The sequence below is a fragment of the Neovison vison genome, chromosome 3, assembly GCF_020171115.1.
Source record: "Neovison vison isolate M4711 chromosome 3, ASM_NN_V1, whole genome shotgun sequence".
Taxonomy (NCBI): domain Eukaryota; kingdom Metazoa; phylum Chordata; class Mammalia; order Carnivora; family Mustelidae; genus Neogale; species Neogale vison.
In genome coordinates, this window is record NC_058093.1 from 25941651 (window position 1) to 25957347 (window position 15697).

Genomic DNA, 15697 nt, shown 5'->3' on the forward strand with positions numbered 1-15697 from the left:
AATTTTTAAAAAATCGACTATTCCCAGTGCCATTATTTACTCTTCCGGATGCCAGATTTAATCTCAGAGTTTGTTGTTTCCCCAAAGTCAAATTGAAAAGGAGATGTCCTTTGTAGAGGAGGAGTTTTGCAAACTCTGTTCTCCTGGGGCACCCTCAAAGTGTCAGTGGCAGGTTATCAAGACGAGTGGGGTTCAGGTTCTTTGTAGCACAGCTTTTCCCACAGACAAAGCTCCTCTAGGATGTGCTACTCAAGTACTTGTAACATCTCTGCCATCTTTTCTTCTTCCTCCAAAGGTAAGCTCTTTGAGTAGGTGTTTATTCACTGAAAGGAAGAAGGGAGGAAGGGGGGAATGATGTTTGGAAAAAGAACAGAAGTTCCTTTCAATCCCACTCTTGAAGAGCTGGCTAGTGAGTTCAACAAATGTTTCAGTCCACTAAAATCTGGGAAAGCAGAAATATGAAACCAGCTTCATTACTGAAGAGATAAACTATCAAGAATGAATGTTTTTGTAGTGACAGACTGGGGAAAATTTTGTACTTAAATCTCCAAGGAGAAAGCTATTCACATCATAGGTTTTCAAGTGTTTGCTGAACTGAAAAGGAACATTCATGGGGATTCTTGTTCTCCCCCAAATTTCTTTATGCAAGAAAGAAGCCATGACCTTCAAGTGGTGGAATGTAAATCTTTTATTAAACGGTTGTCTTTCCACAGTAGTAAAGCTCTGGCACATACAGTATAAAAAATAATCACCAACCATAATTATACCAAATTCCTCTTATCAACTGCATACTAAATGTCTTCAATACAATTTTTTCCGTATAAAAATACTGGGAAAAATTGATAAATAACAGATAAGAGAAAGATATTACTAGACTCATTTGGAAAAGGTGGATACTGTGAATATTTTAAATACCACAGTAACAAGGACATGCCGTTCGTACAACATTGCAGGCCAGTTAAGTGGAAGCAGAAGTGTTTGGGTAACTTTCCTACTTAAAATTCTGAGGATATCATTTCAACGCATTTTTACGCTGGTTGGTGTCTGTGCTTCCCTAGCCATCTCGAACCAAATCACAAGTGAGAATCATTTCATTTAAAATACTGAGCGGTACTGAATACTTCAGAGCAGAACAGGCAATATACTGCCCCCATTTATGAGAAAAGTCTCAAAACACTCCCAGGGGGATGCTTGGAGAAGCTGTGAGTTGAGCTGAAGCTGGAGAAGTTACTCCAGAGCAAAGGGCTTAAGAAAGAAACACTCTAAGATGGGGCTCTGCTAACATCACTCCGGTTTGGATGGACCTTGACAGTGATCCATGCTCGTTCCTCTGGGTGGAAAATACTACTCTCGGGAATCGTCTCTGTCAGCCTGTACGTCTAAAGGCATGAAGCACTCAATCGGGCAGTTGACATTCTGTGAAAACAGAAAAAGAAAAAAAAAAAAGCAGCATTCTGTTAAAATAGAAGAAAAATTTACCAAAAAATCCTGTGACATGTACGGAACAAAAGCAGAGAGGCTTTTTATGACAAGCCCTTACAGACAGGACAGTATTTCCAGCTTCAAGACCTTAGCAATGTACTGGGCAATAGATATCCTAGAGTTTTGATAAATTTGAACCTAAATTATGTTCCAGGGTATAGTCTTCTGCTCAAGGCATTTAAAAGATTTTTTAACAATAAAGACATTTGGTTCATTCAGAAGAAAGGTGCCTACAGGTATCCCTACTAGGTATCTAACGGCATTTGGGGGACGAACACTCAAGGTACAGGTGCACGTACAGTGTTAGTTCTCTGGTGGTATCTTTGCGAGTACTGGTTGTAGTGGCCGGTGGAGCCTTCGTGACCCGGTTCAGCCCCTGGTCTGCGGCAGTTGTCACAGCGCCAGCCCTGAGAGGACACAGGCATGAAGTCAAACGGGGTTTACAATCACCTGAGAGCATCGCCATTAGTGCTTGCATTAAAGAATTTCAGGTCTTACCCATTGGCAACGTATGAGCAGTTAATCATGAAGGAAGCTCTGATGATTTTATGCATTTATAACTTGGAGAATACGCTCTGGTTTATTACTCATACCTTCTGATCACCCCTGTCTATTTATGTTTTTCTTGAAACATCCTCCTTTCTGTTCCCATTCAAACCCCACACATCTGCTAAGGCTCCTTCCAGTTCCAACTTCTGAAGTATGCTTTCTGTACCAGAAGACACAGAGAAGTTTTCCCAGAACCCTAGAGCTTTCTACAAGGGAGTTGAGATCAGAGGGACAAACACCCTTGTTTTATAGGAAACTCAGCCCCACAGACTGCCCTGCCTGAAGCGAGAGGGAGAGGAACCTAGTGAAGCGCTGGTGGATTTGGGACTGTCACCTGCTGAATGACGCCTGGCCACATTCCTCCTAATGTGGGTAGGAAGGTAGGAAGGCTGTCCCTTCCTTCCCACATGGCCACGGCCAGTGAACACTGTCGCCTTTCGTCTGGCCAGACTTGCGATAAGAGACAGGTTCTTCTTCTGAGATTTTTGCTAGAAATGTGAGGAACCATGTTCTCCTTCATGGTTGCTCCTAAGCCTCTAGAGGTTAAACATGGAGCAGACAGAAGTCATTTTTCTCACTATCAGCAGAAGCTTCTATAAAACAAAGCCAATACACAGGAACAAAGCGTATAAGAGAAAGACTCAGAATGCCACTGTTGGAGCAGCCCTGACTCTTCTGTTATGTGACCCTGGACTCTTCAGTTATGTGAGGTGGTTTTTTTTTTTTTTTGCCTTAATCAACAGAGTTGAGCTTTCCTCTTATACCCGCAAGAACCTTAAATAATACAATCACTTTCTTTCTTATACTGTCACTTACATATTTCAGACATATTTCTCCATTTAAAAGAGTATTCCTCAGAACACCTCATACAATGCAGGTAAATACTACTTACAGAGTCACTGAATCTTGCTTTCACATAAAAATGTCACAGTTTCCACTGCTGTCTTAAGTGTTTCATTTAGCACTTTCTTTAGAACAGAATAGGTGTCACAAATGAAAGGTCTCATGTGCATAAATACTGAGGAGATGCTGAAGTGAGACCACATTCTACAAATTCACTTTCCATCACACATTTCTATACCAACCACTTACCAGAAATGTTCCACCTTCAGGGTCTTTATAAGTGTTAATGAGAGACAGAGAGAGGGCCTCCATAGCTTCGCTCCCTCCCCACCTAACCACTAGGGGTGGAAGAGATCAGGGTAGTTTCCATGGGCTGCCCCAGGTCCTCAGGTGGGGGCAGAGCCAGACCCCTGAAGACCCTTTCCTGCTGCAGGACTAATTTTCCTAAAAACCACCTTCCATCATATTCTCTTTCTTCTTGGGTACCTACAATTGGCCAGTGCAAAAGGTACCGGCCAGTGCATCTTCCCCTGGGGTGGGGAGCGTGGTCTTCATGTATCAGAATGTGAAGAGCTGTTGGGGAGGGCATGTTTTCATTAAAAATGAAGGAATGTTATGTTCTGTTGCTCTTGAGTTGCATGAGTCATCTTATTTTGAAATTTCAAATAACATTAGAGGAAAGCACAGCATTTTTTATTAGAGTGAAGGGTGGCACAGATTAGAAACCGTTGAGAACTTCCGGCTTAAATAACGGACTTCCAGGCCCTTCCGTAAATGGCCCCCACTTCTTCTCATCTGATTTGTTACAAGACACCAGGCAGAGGGTTGGCTCACTGGAACCCACATAGGCCAGCTGCTTCCCATCCGGGGTGATACGCTTACTCTGCTCTCTCCGCTTCCTTCTCTTCCCTCAATCTATTTCAAACATCCGAACCTCCAGCCAGGGTATGTTTCTCTTTTCCATGGAAACTTTCTTGCGGATTCCAGCCTACTTGGGAACTATTTGTCAGACCCACTAAGAAACTCACCTAATTAGCTTGACTTTCAATGTATGCTAACTTAATATCACCAATTATATCCTTAACAGCCAGAACCGTTTCTCATTCCCTCTGTTTGTCCCATATTCCTTAAGCCCAGTGCTAGATCTGTATCAGGAATCTATTATTGGGTTGAGAGAGGGTATTTTCTAGACCCTTTCTTGGATCTTAACAACAATGCCATGTGGGCACCTATCAGTCACTGTGCACCTCAAGGCCTAATGCTACTCAGCATGTAACCCTTCAGTTGTTGAAGAGTAGCAACAGCCCGAGAATAATAGGTGTGAGAGTGGCTTAGGCTGCCTTGGAAGGGGAGAACTGAGAAGGAGTGTAGGGTAGCCTCTTGGGCGCAGCTCTGTGCCAACAAGAAATGAGGTATTTCAACTTTCATAAGGAGCATTACCACACTTTGTGTACAGCACACACACAAGAAGCTGACTTCTCAACCACCAGGGTAGGGGTCCCCTCTTCGCCTTATCTCAATTACAGGGAGGCTGGCCTTACCCGCTGGCCTCCGAAGCAGGTGCAGGAGCAAATGGCACCAAGATATTCCTTCTGCCACTGTTCTCCCACATGGTATGTCTTCCCATCATCATAACACGTGGCCTCATCTACGTGGAGACACAAGTCAGAAGCTCATGGAAGACTGAGAACAATACGGACTTCACCTTTCTATATAGGGTACATTCTAATTCTCTCCAGAATGTGCATCCTCACAACCAAAATCCCACAGGTTTATGGGAACCATTAGTAATAGAAGTACTGCTGTATGGATCTTAGGGCAGCATGTCCAAAAACTAAATCTGATAAACTGGGAAAGGATCATATTTTAAAAAGTTGGATCTAAAGACCCATAAAGCTTTCTGGTAATATTTCACTGAAGATTATGGTCAAAATACTCAGGTCGGAAAAGAGCTAACGTGTCCTGTAATAACGTTAAATCATGGCTCATTTTGGAAGCCTGTCTCCACTTTCCCAAATCAAAAGATTAACAAACCCCCTGTTCACTTCTCAAGGAGACCTAAAGTCTCCAATCATCTCTGTGAATGAGAGTTACGGCTCAGTAATAAAAGCGGGAGTGCTTAATAAGGCACTAAAAATGATCTGTGGCAACGGACGTACGAGGATCACACTTGAATTCTCCTTTTCCATTTCCAAGACATGTGCAGCTCATCATCTGGCCATTTTCCCCCTGACGATCCCACTTCTCTCCAATCTTGTAGTTCACACCATTATCATGGCACCATTCTATGGGGGAGAGAAAACCGGAGGCCAAGAGTTATCAGTGGGTTCTGACTCACAAGACGGTGCTCTGTGACACGGCCATGGGATTTTAAGGGCTGGCTACCTGGAGGGAGTGGCAAGAAAAGTTGAGGATCATGATCTTCATGACAGACCACGTTTCGATTGGATTTTAAAATATTATCTTTATCATTTAACGTTTTCTAGGATATTTTAAGATGCAAGTCATCCTGCCATAACCATGTCACAAGAATGGTTGGGGACCTTCATTTGCATTCTATTAAGGCTTAATATTATTGAAAACCAAAGTAGGATTTAAATAGTCTTTTGGGAATGGATCATAGATGAAAAGTCACTTTTCAGATTTACAGAGAACTTGGATACAAAGTAGTTCTATTAACCGAAAAACAAACCTCAGCTGGCCTCTACATGCCCTAACCTGTTTCCTGTAAATGGAAAGAGTCAAAGAATAGATCTGTGTATCAAAACAACCCAAAAACCAACAAAATGATAAATCACTGGTTATTATCCCAACAGAAAAGACCGATTCTGAGGGATATTAAAAGTCACAGTTCTATGGGTAGGAGAAGAATCCATGAAACAAGATGGGATAGGGAGGGAGACAAACCATAAGTGACTCTTAATCTCACAAAACAAACTGTGGGTTGCTGGGGGGAGGGGGGTTGGGAGAAGGGGGGTAGGGTTATGGACATTGGGGAGGGTATGTGCTTTTGGGTAAATTGGAAGGGGAGGTGAACCATGAGAGACTATGGACTCTGAAAAACAATCTGAGGGGTTTGAAGTGGCGGAGGGGTGGGAGGTTGGGGTACCAGGTGGTGGGTATTATAGAGGGCACGGCTTGCATGGAGCACTGGGTGTGGTGAAAAAATAATGAATACTGTTTTTCTGATAATAAATAAATTGGGAAAAAAAAATTTCAGTTACCATAAAAAAAAAAAAAGTCACAGTTCTATATCTTTAACTGTGATCCATAAAGGATGACTTTTTAATCTCTGAGGTTTTTACTGAAACAAATACACTTCAGAAGTTTGTGTAACAGGGCAGCTATTCCTTAAACTTTTTTTTTCCATTCTTCAACTTTAAACATTATTTGACAATTATGTCATCTAAGCAAAGAAAATGTCAGTTGAGCCAAAGAATCACATAAATCACCTTATAGCTCTGTTCCCACAAATCATGCCTAAGTACTTACCTCGGTAATAAATATGCAAACTTAAAATAGTTCAGTTTCAGAAATGAAAAGCTACCTAACTGATGCCAAATGTTAAAACTTCCAACTCCTAAATGTCATAGGACACATCTGTTTCATCTTTCCATTCTCAGATGGTCAAGTACAGTAGTCTGCATTGAAAAAAACGAGTTGTCTCCATATTTTAGTCTGAATTAAACCATTTCATATCTTAAGGTGTGAAAGTCTTTAAAAAATCTGTTATGTTGGATTTCCCCAAATATAATGTCAAGAAGTATCTGTAGGAGGCTTGATCATAAGCCAAAATGGGTAACACCTATAAAAATAGACCAATTGTCAGTAATAATCACATCCCCTAAGAACAAAGCATAAATGAAAGTTTTACAAATTCTAATGTTAAATATCAAAGCATAATAAATTATCCCTAGGATCATTTTAAATTGAAAATATCATTAAAAATGTTAAAATCTTTTTATAGTTTGAAAATCAAATATTTTTCTACTGAAGTTGATTCTTAATCATCTGTAGATGATTATCGGTGCTCTCTACACTACTTGGCAGGATTCAAGCTACCTGATGTGTGCATGTGTGCGTGCGATAGGACACTGTCGATATATTAAGTTATGTGCATGACTGGTTTGTGTTGAAGGAGAGTGTGAGTATAAATGTTCATCTCTGAGCTCACTCAACATTAAAGATTAAAAGAGACTGGGGATTCCTTTGTGTTTCTGGTACTTACTCTTCATTAAACTGGGCTCCAGAGAGTTTGACTTTATTATCTTGACAGAAAATGTTAAAAAATCATTACCGTCACAAATGTATTTTTAATTACTAGTTGTATTGACACAGAACCTTTGAAATGAAGCAAATATTCAACAAGTAAAATTTCCCATCATTCTTTATGATGCAAAATGTTACTTTGAGTCAAGCAGTCTCCCCTCGTTTGCTTCATGTTTGGAAGAGCCTGTGTCTGCCAAACATGCTTCCTTGGCACATTGTGCGAATGCATGGAACCAGAGGAGATGGACAAAGCAAGCTACTCACTAGATGAGTCACATCTGAAATGACCACTGCCAAAACCTAAGCACTGGCACGAGAGCTTAAAGCCGGACTCAGACAACCGCTCCCACTCCTCTCCAACCGCATAGTGGGAAACCGTGTAGGGGTCGAAGCATGAGTCATCTGTAGGTTGGTTTAGGCCTTGGTCAACTACACGAAGAAAAGGAGGGAAAAAAAAAAAAAAGACAGGTTAGTGGTGATTTGGAACCATAAGAAGAAAACTGAATTATTGTTACAATGAGTCCAGTCTAAAACAGAAATCCCAGCAGCATGAAGAACCATTCATCTGTTTTACCAAAGCATCAGTTGCTCTGATAAACAATACTTAGATGTGGCCAGGGCACATTTGCCACAAGCACCTGAAAACGAGCCCCTCTTCCATTTTTGCCATTAATATTAAAAAAAAATCATAATTTCTGGCAAAACTAGTCTATAGCATATGGAACATATCTTGAGGTATTTTAGGCTAGTTAAGAACTCGAGTGGGATGCAAAAGCTGGAATGTCTCTCCATCAATATCTGAGTGACCTTAACCTAGTTATTTTCTATCTCTGTGCCTTAATTCCCTCATCTGAAATATAATATAAAATATAATATAATATAAAATATATCTACCTGTTCAGGATCTTGTAAAGATTACATAGATATCATGAATTCAAAGCACTGGTCCATTGTCGGCACTTAAAGAGTGCCCACCAAATAAAGAATTATTAGAGAGCATCCTTTGCTTTTAATGCAAGAGACTTAGCCATTTTTATATACCATTGTAATGCAACATTCACTTTTATTATTGCATTTTTTGCATCAGAGCTAGATTCTGTACATTAGTATGACAGCAGTAGGACAGCTTTACTTTACCAATAAAATCAACTGTTTCAAATAAGGGAAAGCAAGGGATACGAATGACTTAAGAATAATGGAGTCTCTTCGTGTTGCCTAATACACTGGACCTTTATGTTTTGAGAAAGCTTAAAGCAATCTGTGCAAAGCGTCCTTCCAATGAGTCTCTAAAAATTATATAAACTTATTTCTGTGACTTTGAATCCCACCATGTATATTTCTTTTTACAGTGCAAAAATCAAAGGCTCAAAACAATAGATATTTGAAGTGTTTAAGAGTTTAAAAGGCATCACCCTGGAAGAAAATAGAGTTTGGGAGAAACGAACAAGTCTGACATGTCTGAAAGCCCAGAGAACGGGGCTGGAATGCAGAATATTGCTGCAGGGGATATGGGGTCGGAAACGAAGTGAAAGGAACCTGTAGTGTTACTAGGGGTTTCAGTAACCCTCCCCAAATAGCCACCAGTTAAAATTCCACCTGATTTAAGTTATGGAGATGGAATTAAAAAAAAAAAATGATGTGGAAAAGTACAAAGACTTTTGTGCTCTGAAAATTCCTTTCACGTGGCCTTCTACTAGTAAAACCACGCAAGGCAGAAGGCATGCATTACCATGGAAACCGAACACAACAAGCACAAAACGATCCCCACATCAAATAAGCAACTGCTTAAATTCACAGGCATGTATACGTGTAAAATAGCACGGTCACCTGTGACCCTATGTTCAGTAACCGGCCCTAGGAATAAAGCCAGTCACTCGACAGACAGAATATAGCACTCTGTGCTGCCGTGGGATAGAGAACCCTCTGTTGGGAAGACTGAAGATTCGTGGTTTTGATGATTCCCTGTCTCTCCTGATCCTTGGTGAATCTTCAACTGATGCAGGCTGAAAAGCCAGGCGATTCACTACTGCTTTACTTTGCAGGTGCTGCAAAGAGGAATCAGGTGACCCTTTCACTGCTATTTTGGCCTTGGGGTTGTATAATTAGAAAAAGAAATTGAAATAACATTGGAAGAAGGTCGCTCTTTGAGAGGAAATGGGCGATGTTGGCTGCATTTTGCATGAGGAACGAAAACCAGCAGTGGCTCCTGTCCGCAGATAGGGAATTTCCTTTATAGGTAATCCTTTTTGGTACTTAAAGGATCACTCAAGAGGACAGCAACACGGTGAGCAGAGGGTCTGGGAAAAGAGATCAGGAGATCCGTGCCCCGGGTGACCTCAGATGCTCGCTAGCAGGGAGTCAGAATGTGGGACTAAATCATGCTTTGGGTCCCTTCCAGGTCAATTACCACATCACTGACTAAGACTACTTTACACAGGAACTAGGGTACTAGGAGGGAAAAATAACTGAATTTAAAGTTGCTCCTTAACTTCATGCCATCACTTCCCGAAGTTCAAAGACAACAGCAACAAAGGAACAGTTGAGAGAAAAGGTGTCTTTGGGGTTAGTCCAGAGGGGAGCCTGCACCTGCGGACCCAGGCTTTCACATACCAGAGTTGCCCACGGTAACAACCTCCTCCCGAACCTTGTGCCTCTTCTGGTCTTTCAGGGCCTCCACTATGATGTTGTACGTGGCCCCTCTGGTGAGGCCTGTCAGGGTGGCACTAGCGGAGGTTCCAGGAACTCGGAACTGCAGTCATTGGCACATCCAAAGCGAGGGAGAAAGCGTTATGGGGGAAATTGATGTGACTTTCCCTATTGTCTTACCAACAAGCTGCACTATGTAAATAAAGCAAAGGGAGACGAAGAAGGAGGGTGGAACGATCCCAAACCAGCCGTGGACAGACACGGAACTCGGGGGGGAGGGGCCATCTTTTCAGTCTGCCCAATTTTCCTGCCCCAGATCTGTGTGTTCCATAGTTATCAGGAGCCCTCAGTAATTCAACAGACAATCCCTTCCATCCCGCTATGGTTGCAGGTCTGTGCAAGCCCAATGGGATCCCCGAGCCAAGCCCCTTTCACATAAATTATGGACACTGCGCTAGTGGTGGATATCCCCATCCTCGGCAAGATGCCCTGTGACCCCAACATGGGGTCCTTAAAGCCTTTAGGCAAATCCCCAAACTCATGTTTCTAAGCTCATAAATCTTTCACAGTGTAGTCAGGGTTTTTTTTGTTGTTGTTGTTGTTGTTTTTGTTTTTTTAATTCTGATGCTTTCTAAAAAAATAAGAATAAGAATCTTATTCCTATAAATAAGAACCCACTAAAAATTGGTATCAGCAAAACAAATTAAAGAATAAAGGTTTTAAAGAGTCAGTCACTTAAAACAGCTGATGTGGGCACAGTTTCACGTAAGTTCCTTTTCCTCAGACATATTGTAGATAATGGGTTTCTTCAAGGACAAACTATAGGATGGCATTTCATTTCTTTATTTTTAAAGATTTTATTTTTAAGCAACCTCTATAACCAACGTGAAGCTCGAACTCACAACCATGAGATCAAGAGTCACATGCCCTTCCAACTGAACCAGCCAGGAGCCCCAAGGATGACATCCAAGATCTTCCTGAACAAATGCAAGTTCGGGCAGAATCTCTCTCTCTTTTTTCAGATCATTTGTGCGTCAAATGTGTGCGACTAATAGAAATGATTTTATTCTCTCTACTAAACAAAACCTGATGCTACTCTTTGGTATACCCCCAAAGTACAGCCATATTGAGATTTAAAAAAGAAAAACCAGGGCTTACGTGTACTACCTTTCGACCCTATAATATTTATATTAGAGCTCTGGTCAGTTCCGTTACCTCGTTTACTCATTTCTAGGCTGCCCAGAAGTAAAGAGAAAAATCAATTACCTGTAAAGGTTCTTCGTCAGTGCCAACCGGATGGCATGAAATGATATACTCAGAGCTTTCTTGGAATGGGGTCCAAGAGATGGTTGTCTGAGAGAGAGCTTCTTGTCCTGTAGAGGCATTTGGATTGAGTCCCATAACATGAGGGTAGAGGTGATGGTCAACGTCTCCCCTGGGGACGTGACCAACTTGGATCTCCTCATTTACATTCGGCGGATATGGTCTTGGCCTATGCCTTACAGGGGTGGCCGTTGTGGGCGGTGTGGTGCGCCTAAAACCATGCTCCTCAAAGATCATTTGTTGCCCGACACTGGGCTGCTGACCAGAAGTGCCAGGAAGCTGAATACCGTTTCCAGTGTCATACCCAGGATTGGTGATGAAAGGGGTCTTTTGAACTGTGGAGGGAACATCCAAGATCTCTGGTCCGTGAAGATTTGGGTGTGGAAGGGTTACCAGTTGGGGAAGCTCATCTAGCCAAGAGAGGTTAGAGCCAAAAAAGCAAAGCGTGTTAAGCTCCCAAAAGTAGCAGCAGTAGTCATTACCAATTCAGGCAACAATGACTGTTTATCAATCTGATCAAAGCCCCTAGAACATTAGCAGTTCTTAGATCACAAGACATTTTTTTTTTTCCAAAAAAGAAACCTTTAAGATTTTTCTCAAAGGTTTCTTTATAGTTTAGAACGAAAAAAGCGTTAGTATGAATTTATCATACACACAAAGCTTTGAACCACTAAGCCCCATACAAGCTACTTCTGCTCAAATCAAGCTTAATGGAACTGAAATGTGCAGGCTCTTTTCTTTTCTTCATTTGAGACTCATGTTACAAGGACTAGAATCCAGATTAATTATTTCAGCATCTGAAGTATGAGAATTCCAGTTTTTCAGTAATTCAAACAGTAAGAATAGATAAAAATACATCCATGTTTGTTTCTAAACTTCTTCTATTAATATAAATATAGAATTTTCTTCAAATTAAACTGAAATCGGTTGGGAAAAAAAAAAGATTCTTTAGTTCAAGTTTCAGAAACCAAATAATAAATAAAGATAATGGGAAGCATTAATTCCCCCCCCCTTTTTTTAAACACTAACTTCAACAGAAGATACAGAGGAATAGTAATCATAGCAACCTGGTTTCTACATTTTAATATCTGACTTAGATTTTTTAAAGGTGAATAAAAGTCTGCATACTGATTGGCTAAGAAAAAAGTAAAACGAACTCGGCCGATTATGTTACATTATTTAGGCTATCCAAGAGCGCAACATGTATATGCTAAGCTGATAAGAAAAATTTCCATGAGAGAGGAATCAAAACCTGGAGAACCTTTTCACTGCAAAATTAATCACTTCTAGATAGTTTTGTTTCAATTATCTTCCTCGTACCCAGAAGGTGCCCTTTACCTGTCTTTTTCCTTCCAATCAGAGGCTCACTCTTCTGGTTGTTCTTGAGGGCAATGACTTGGATGGTGTACTCGATGCCCGGTTCCAGACCTGATGGAAGGACAGATATCACGTGACATCTGTGGGCTCAGCTAGTCAAATGGGAGTTGATCTTACCAGGAAATGCTACTGAGAAGCAAGCATCCTTTCTCTAGCTGGCCTTTTTGGCCTCCTGAAAGGTAAAATCTACTTCACTTTTCTTCCGCAAAACCCAAATAGTCCACACATGATGGCCACTTTCTAAATTAGTAACTTCTCTACCAAATCTGGCACCTGAGAAAGTACTTTAAGTCTAACATTTTGTGGGTTTTCTTTTAACGTGTGGCCTTATTTGTCCTTTTGAATTCAAGAAAATCTATCAGCATCGTATACCACCAGTGGGATATACATTTGGGAGAGATCATTGCAGATTAAACGAATCTACTTAGGGCCTAATAACCAGATGGTCCTCAGTGGCAGGATCAATGAAAAGTTAGACTATAGGTAAGTACTCTGTAGGAAAAAGTGGCCAGTCTTTGTGTGGTCCCTGTAGGAAGTAAGCAATTCAACTCCTTCCATAAGTGATTCTATTTTTCTGTCTCCAAATTTTCTAAAAAAGCAAAGTCTCTGGCTATCTCTGTGTTCTCTAGGATTTTTCAAGTCTAGATGATATCCTGTACAGAGTCTAGAAATTTAATCTCCTGGACAAAAATAATACCAAAGGCTTATGATCTTTCCCAATGAAATGGACAATCCTTCTTTCACATTCCAGGCATGCTCTCCAGTATGGGTGGTTGGGAATCACTTGGCCTCAAGACCCATTCTGTGAATCTGGGTAATGAGAGCGGTGGCAGGTCACCCTCTGGCAAGGCCCATATGATACCAGATCTTTAGAGAGCTAGTGGGAGGACAGGACCACAATTAGCTAGTTTGTTTTGAAAAAATGTCTTCTTCTAGGACAGGACTTACAAGTATCCAGCAAACACACAGCCAATAAAAAGATTCTAGTTATGCCATTATGACAGTATTAAAATTACTGTGTTTTCATGAATTCTTGTCTTTTGAGATATACTGAGCTCTGCGACTCCTCAACAGAAGATGCTTTTTGAAGTTATCAGAAATGTTAACTTCATTGTTATCATGATACAGCATCAAAGACACAGTTGGAAATCTGCTAAGCGCTTTGTGTGTCCTAGGGAGTCCCATGGAAAATGGTGACAGCGAAGCAGCAATACCGGTGATAGTAGCCTCTGTGACACCAGGGCGGGGACGAGGGACCACTTCTCTGGGAGGGGACCCAGGCTTCTCATACTTGATGATGTAACCAGTAATCTTGGCACGGGGCGGCTGCCACGATACCAGCAAGGAGTTGGGTGTCGTGGCCAGGAAACGCAGATTAGATGGCGCATCGATGGCTAAAAGAAAACAAGATTAAGTCTCTAAGAAAGTAAATAAGCAGGGAAATTTTTCCCACACTCTTTTCCCACCCTGAGAAACAGAACCTGAGAGGTTCTGAGAGTTCTAATATCTGTAAAAACGATTCACTGCCAGCCTATTTGTTTCTCAAGTTCGTACAACCAATCACATATAACTCAGTGGCATTTCTTCAGTAAAAAAGTAGTTACCAGTGGAGGCATCGATGACCACGGGGGAGCTCCGGGCGTTGTCATTCAGGGTGTACAAGTAGATCTTGTAGTCAGTGCCGGGTTGTAAACCTATGATTTGTGGAGAAATGATTTTTATCTGATTTTTATTTACTAGGAAAATTTTTAAACTCATCTGTTAATTTGTGGTTCCTTTCTCATCCCATACATATACAGATCACAGAAGTGGTCCACATTTGAGCAATAAATGAGAGCCTGGCATGGGTGTTAACTGTTAAGGAGAAACATTATCTCAAAAGGAAATTACTGATGCATACAAAGATACTGGCTAGAGTAAATTTTAAAATTAAAAAATGCTATGTTAAATGTAGAAGAAGAGAAAAAAAGAAGTCGTTGAGCATCTGACTCTTGGTTTTGGCTCAGGTCATGATCTCACAGGGTTATGAGATGGAGCCCCCTATCGGGCTCTGAGCTCAGCATGGAGTGCGCTTGGGATTCTCTCTCTCTTCTTCTGCCCCTCCCCCTGCTCCCTCTCTCTTTCTCTCTAAAATAAGTAAAAAATCATTAAAAAAAAAAAGAGGTAGCCATCTTGGAGAATGAGGGGCGAGCACCTACTGAGTGTTTTCCTTTTATTATCATCAGTCACTGTAACTGGAATCAGAATTTTAAATCTTGGGGTGCCTGGGTGGCTCAGTGGTTTAGCCTCTGCCTTTGGCTCAGGTCATAATCTCAGGGTCCTAGGATCGAGCCCCGCATCAGGCTCTCTGCTCAGCAGAGAGTCTGCTACCCCCTCTCTCTCTGCCTGCCTCTCTGCCTGCCTGTGATCTCTGTCTGCCAAATAGTAAATAAAATATTTAAAAAAAAAAAGAATTTTAAATCTCAAAAAGACCTAAATTGAGCTGGATATTGAATATTCTCTGACTACAACTTGGATCTTAATTTTATTTTAAAATTTAATTATGTTTTATCATTGAGGTTAACGTTAAGAACAGTATGCCACTATTCAGTTTCTTTTGGTTTTAAGCATTATGTTACTTTTTTTTTTGATACGAAGGGTACATCGATAAAAGATTAAATTTAATAAATGGAAATTATGCCATCTCTCTGGCAAACATTAGACAAAATCAGGCATTCACAGAATACAACTATTTCTAATTATGGTATGAAAGTAGGTTTTTAAAAATTATAGCTGCATCACTGTAAAATATTCAATAAATTCAATCAGCATAAGTGGTAGAGTAACTGATAAGGAATTTGCGTTGGGAATAGCCATCAGCAAACATGGTCAGTACAGTGAGTTCCCTGACCTGTGATGGTGTAGCTACGGACGTCTGGCCTGATGGTTCTCTGAACTGGAGTCTGGCCATTTGCTGGGATGGCATCAACTTGGAAGCCAGTGATCGTCTCCGTCTTGGTTCTCCAGCTAATGGTGATGGTGGTCTCGGTAGCATCTGTCACACGGGCCCTTCTTGGAGGGCTGACATCTACACAAATCACAACTAGAGATCAGTGCCTGGCTGATTCATTTAGGGAAGATTTTGATGTTTTAAAATCTGTCCTTATTATACACCATACACATCCATTCCTGCGCATTACTAGTAATGTACAGATTTTCTCCTGTGGCA

At 41.1% G+C, this 15697-nt stretch overlaps 1 protein-coding gene across 12 annotated transcripts in view; it reads right to left on the reverse strand.

Annotated features, from left to right (window-relative positions):
• Positions 1–670: 670 nt before the first annotated feature.
• The window catches only part of FN1 (fibronectin 1), a 66737-nt gene continuing 51710 nt past the window's right edge, over positions 671–15697 (reverse strand). For 4 of the 12 annotated variants that reach the window (XM_044241551.1, XM_044241559.1, XM_044241555.1 and 1 more), the window contains 11 exons: positions 15380–15556; positions 14094–14183; positions 13704–13883; positions 12451–12540; positions 11056–11522; positions 9754–9892; positions 7408–7572; positions 5034–5159; positions 4416–4522; positions 1782–1889; positions 671–1416 (listed from right to left, as the gene is read on the reverse strand). In XM_044241551.1, coding sequence (XP_044097486.1) covers positions 1345–1416; positions 1782–1889; positions 4416–4522; positions 5034–5159; positions 7408–7572; positions 9754–9892; positions 11056–11522; positions 12451–12540; positions 13704–13883; positions 14094–14183; positions 15380–15556 — 1721 coding nt within the window. In that variant the 3' untranslated portion in view covers positions 671–1344. The remainder of the gene's footprint in view (positions 1417–1781; positions 1890–4415; positions 4523–5033; positions 5160–7407; positions 7573–9753; positions 9893–11055; positions 11523–12450; positions 12541–13703; positions 13884–14093; positions 14184–15379; positions 15557–15697) is intronic. The other 8 variants (XM_044241560.1, XM_044241558.1, XM_044241557.1 and 5 more) reach the window with 2 other exon arrangements.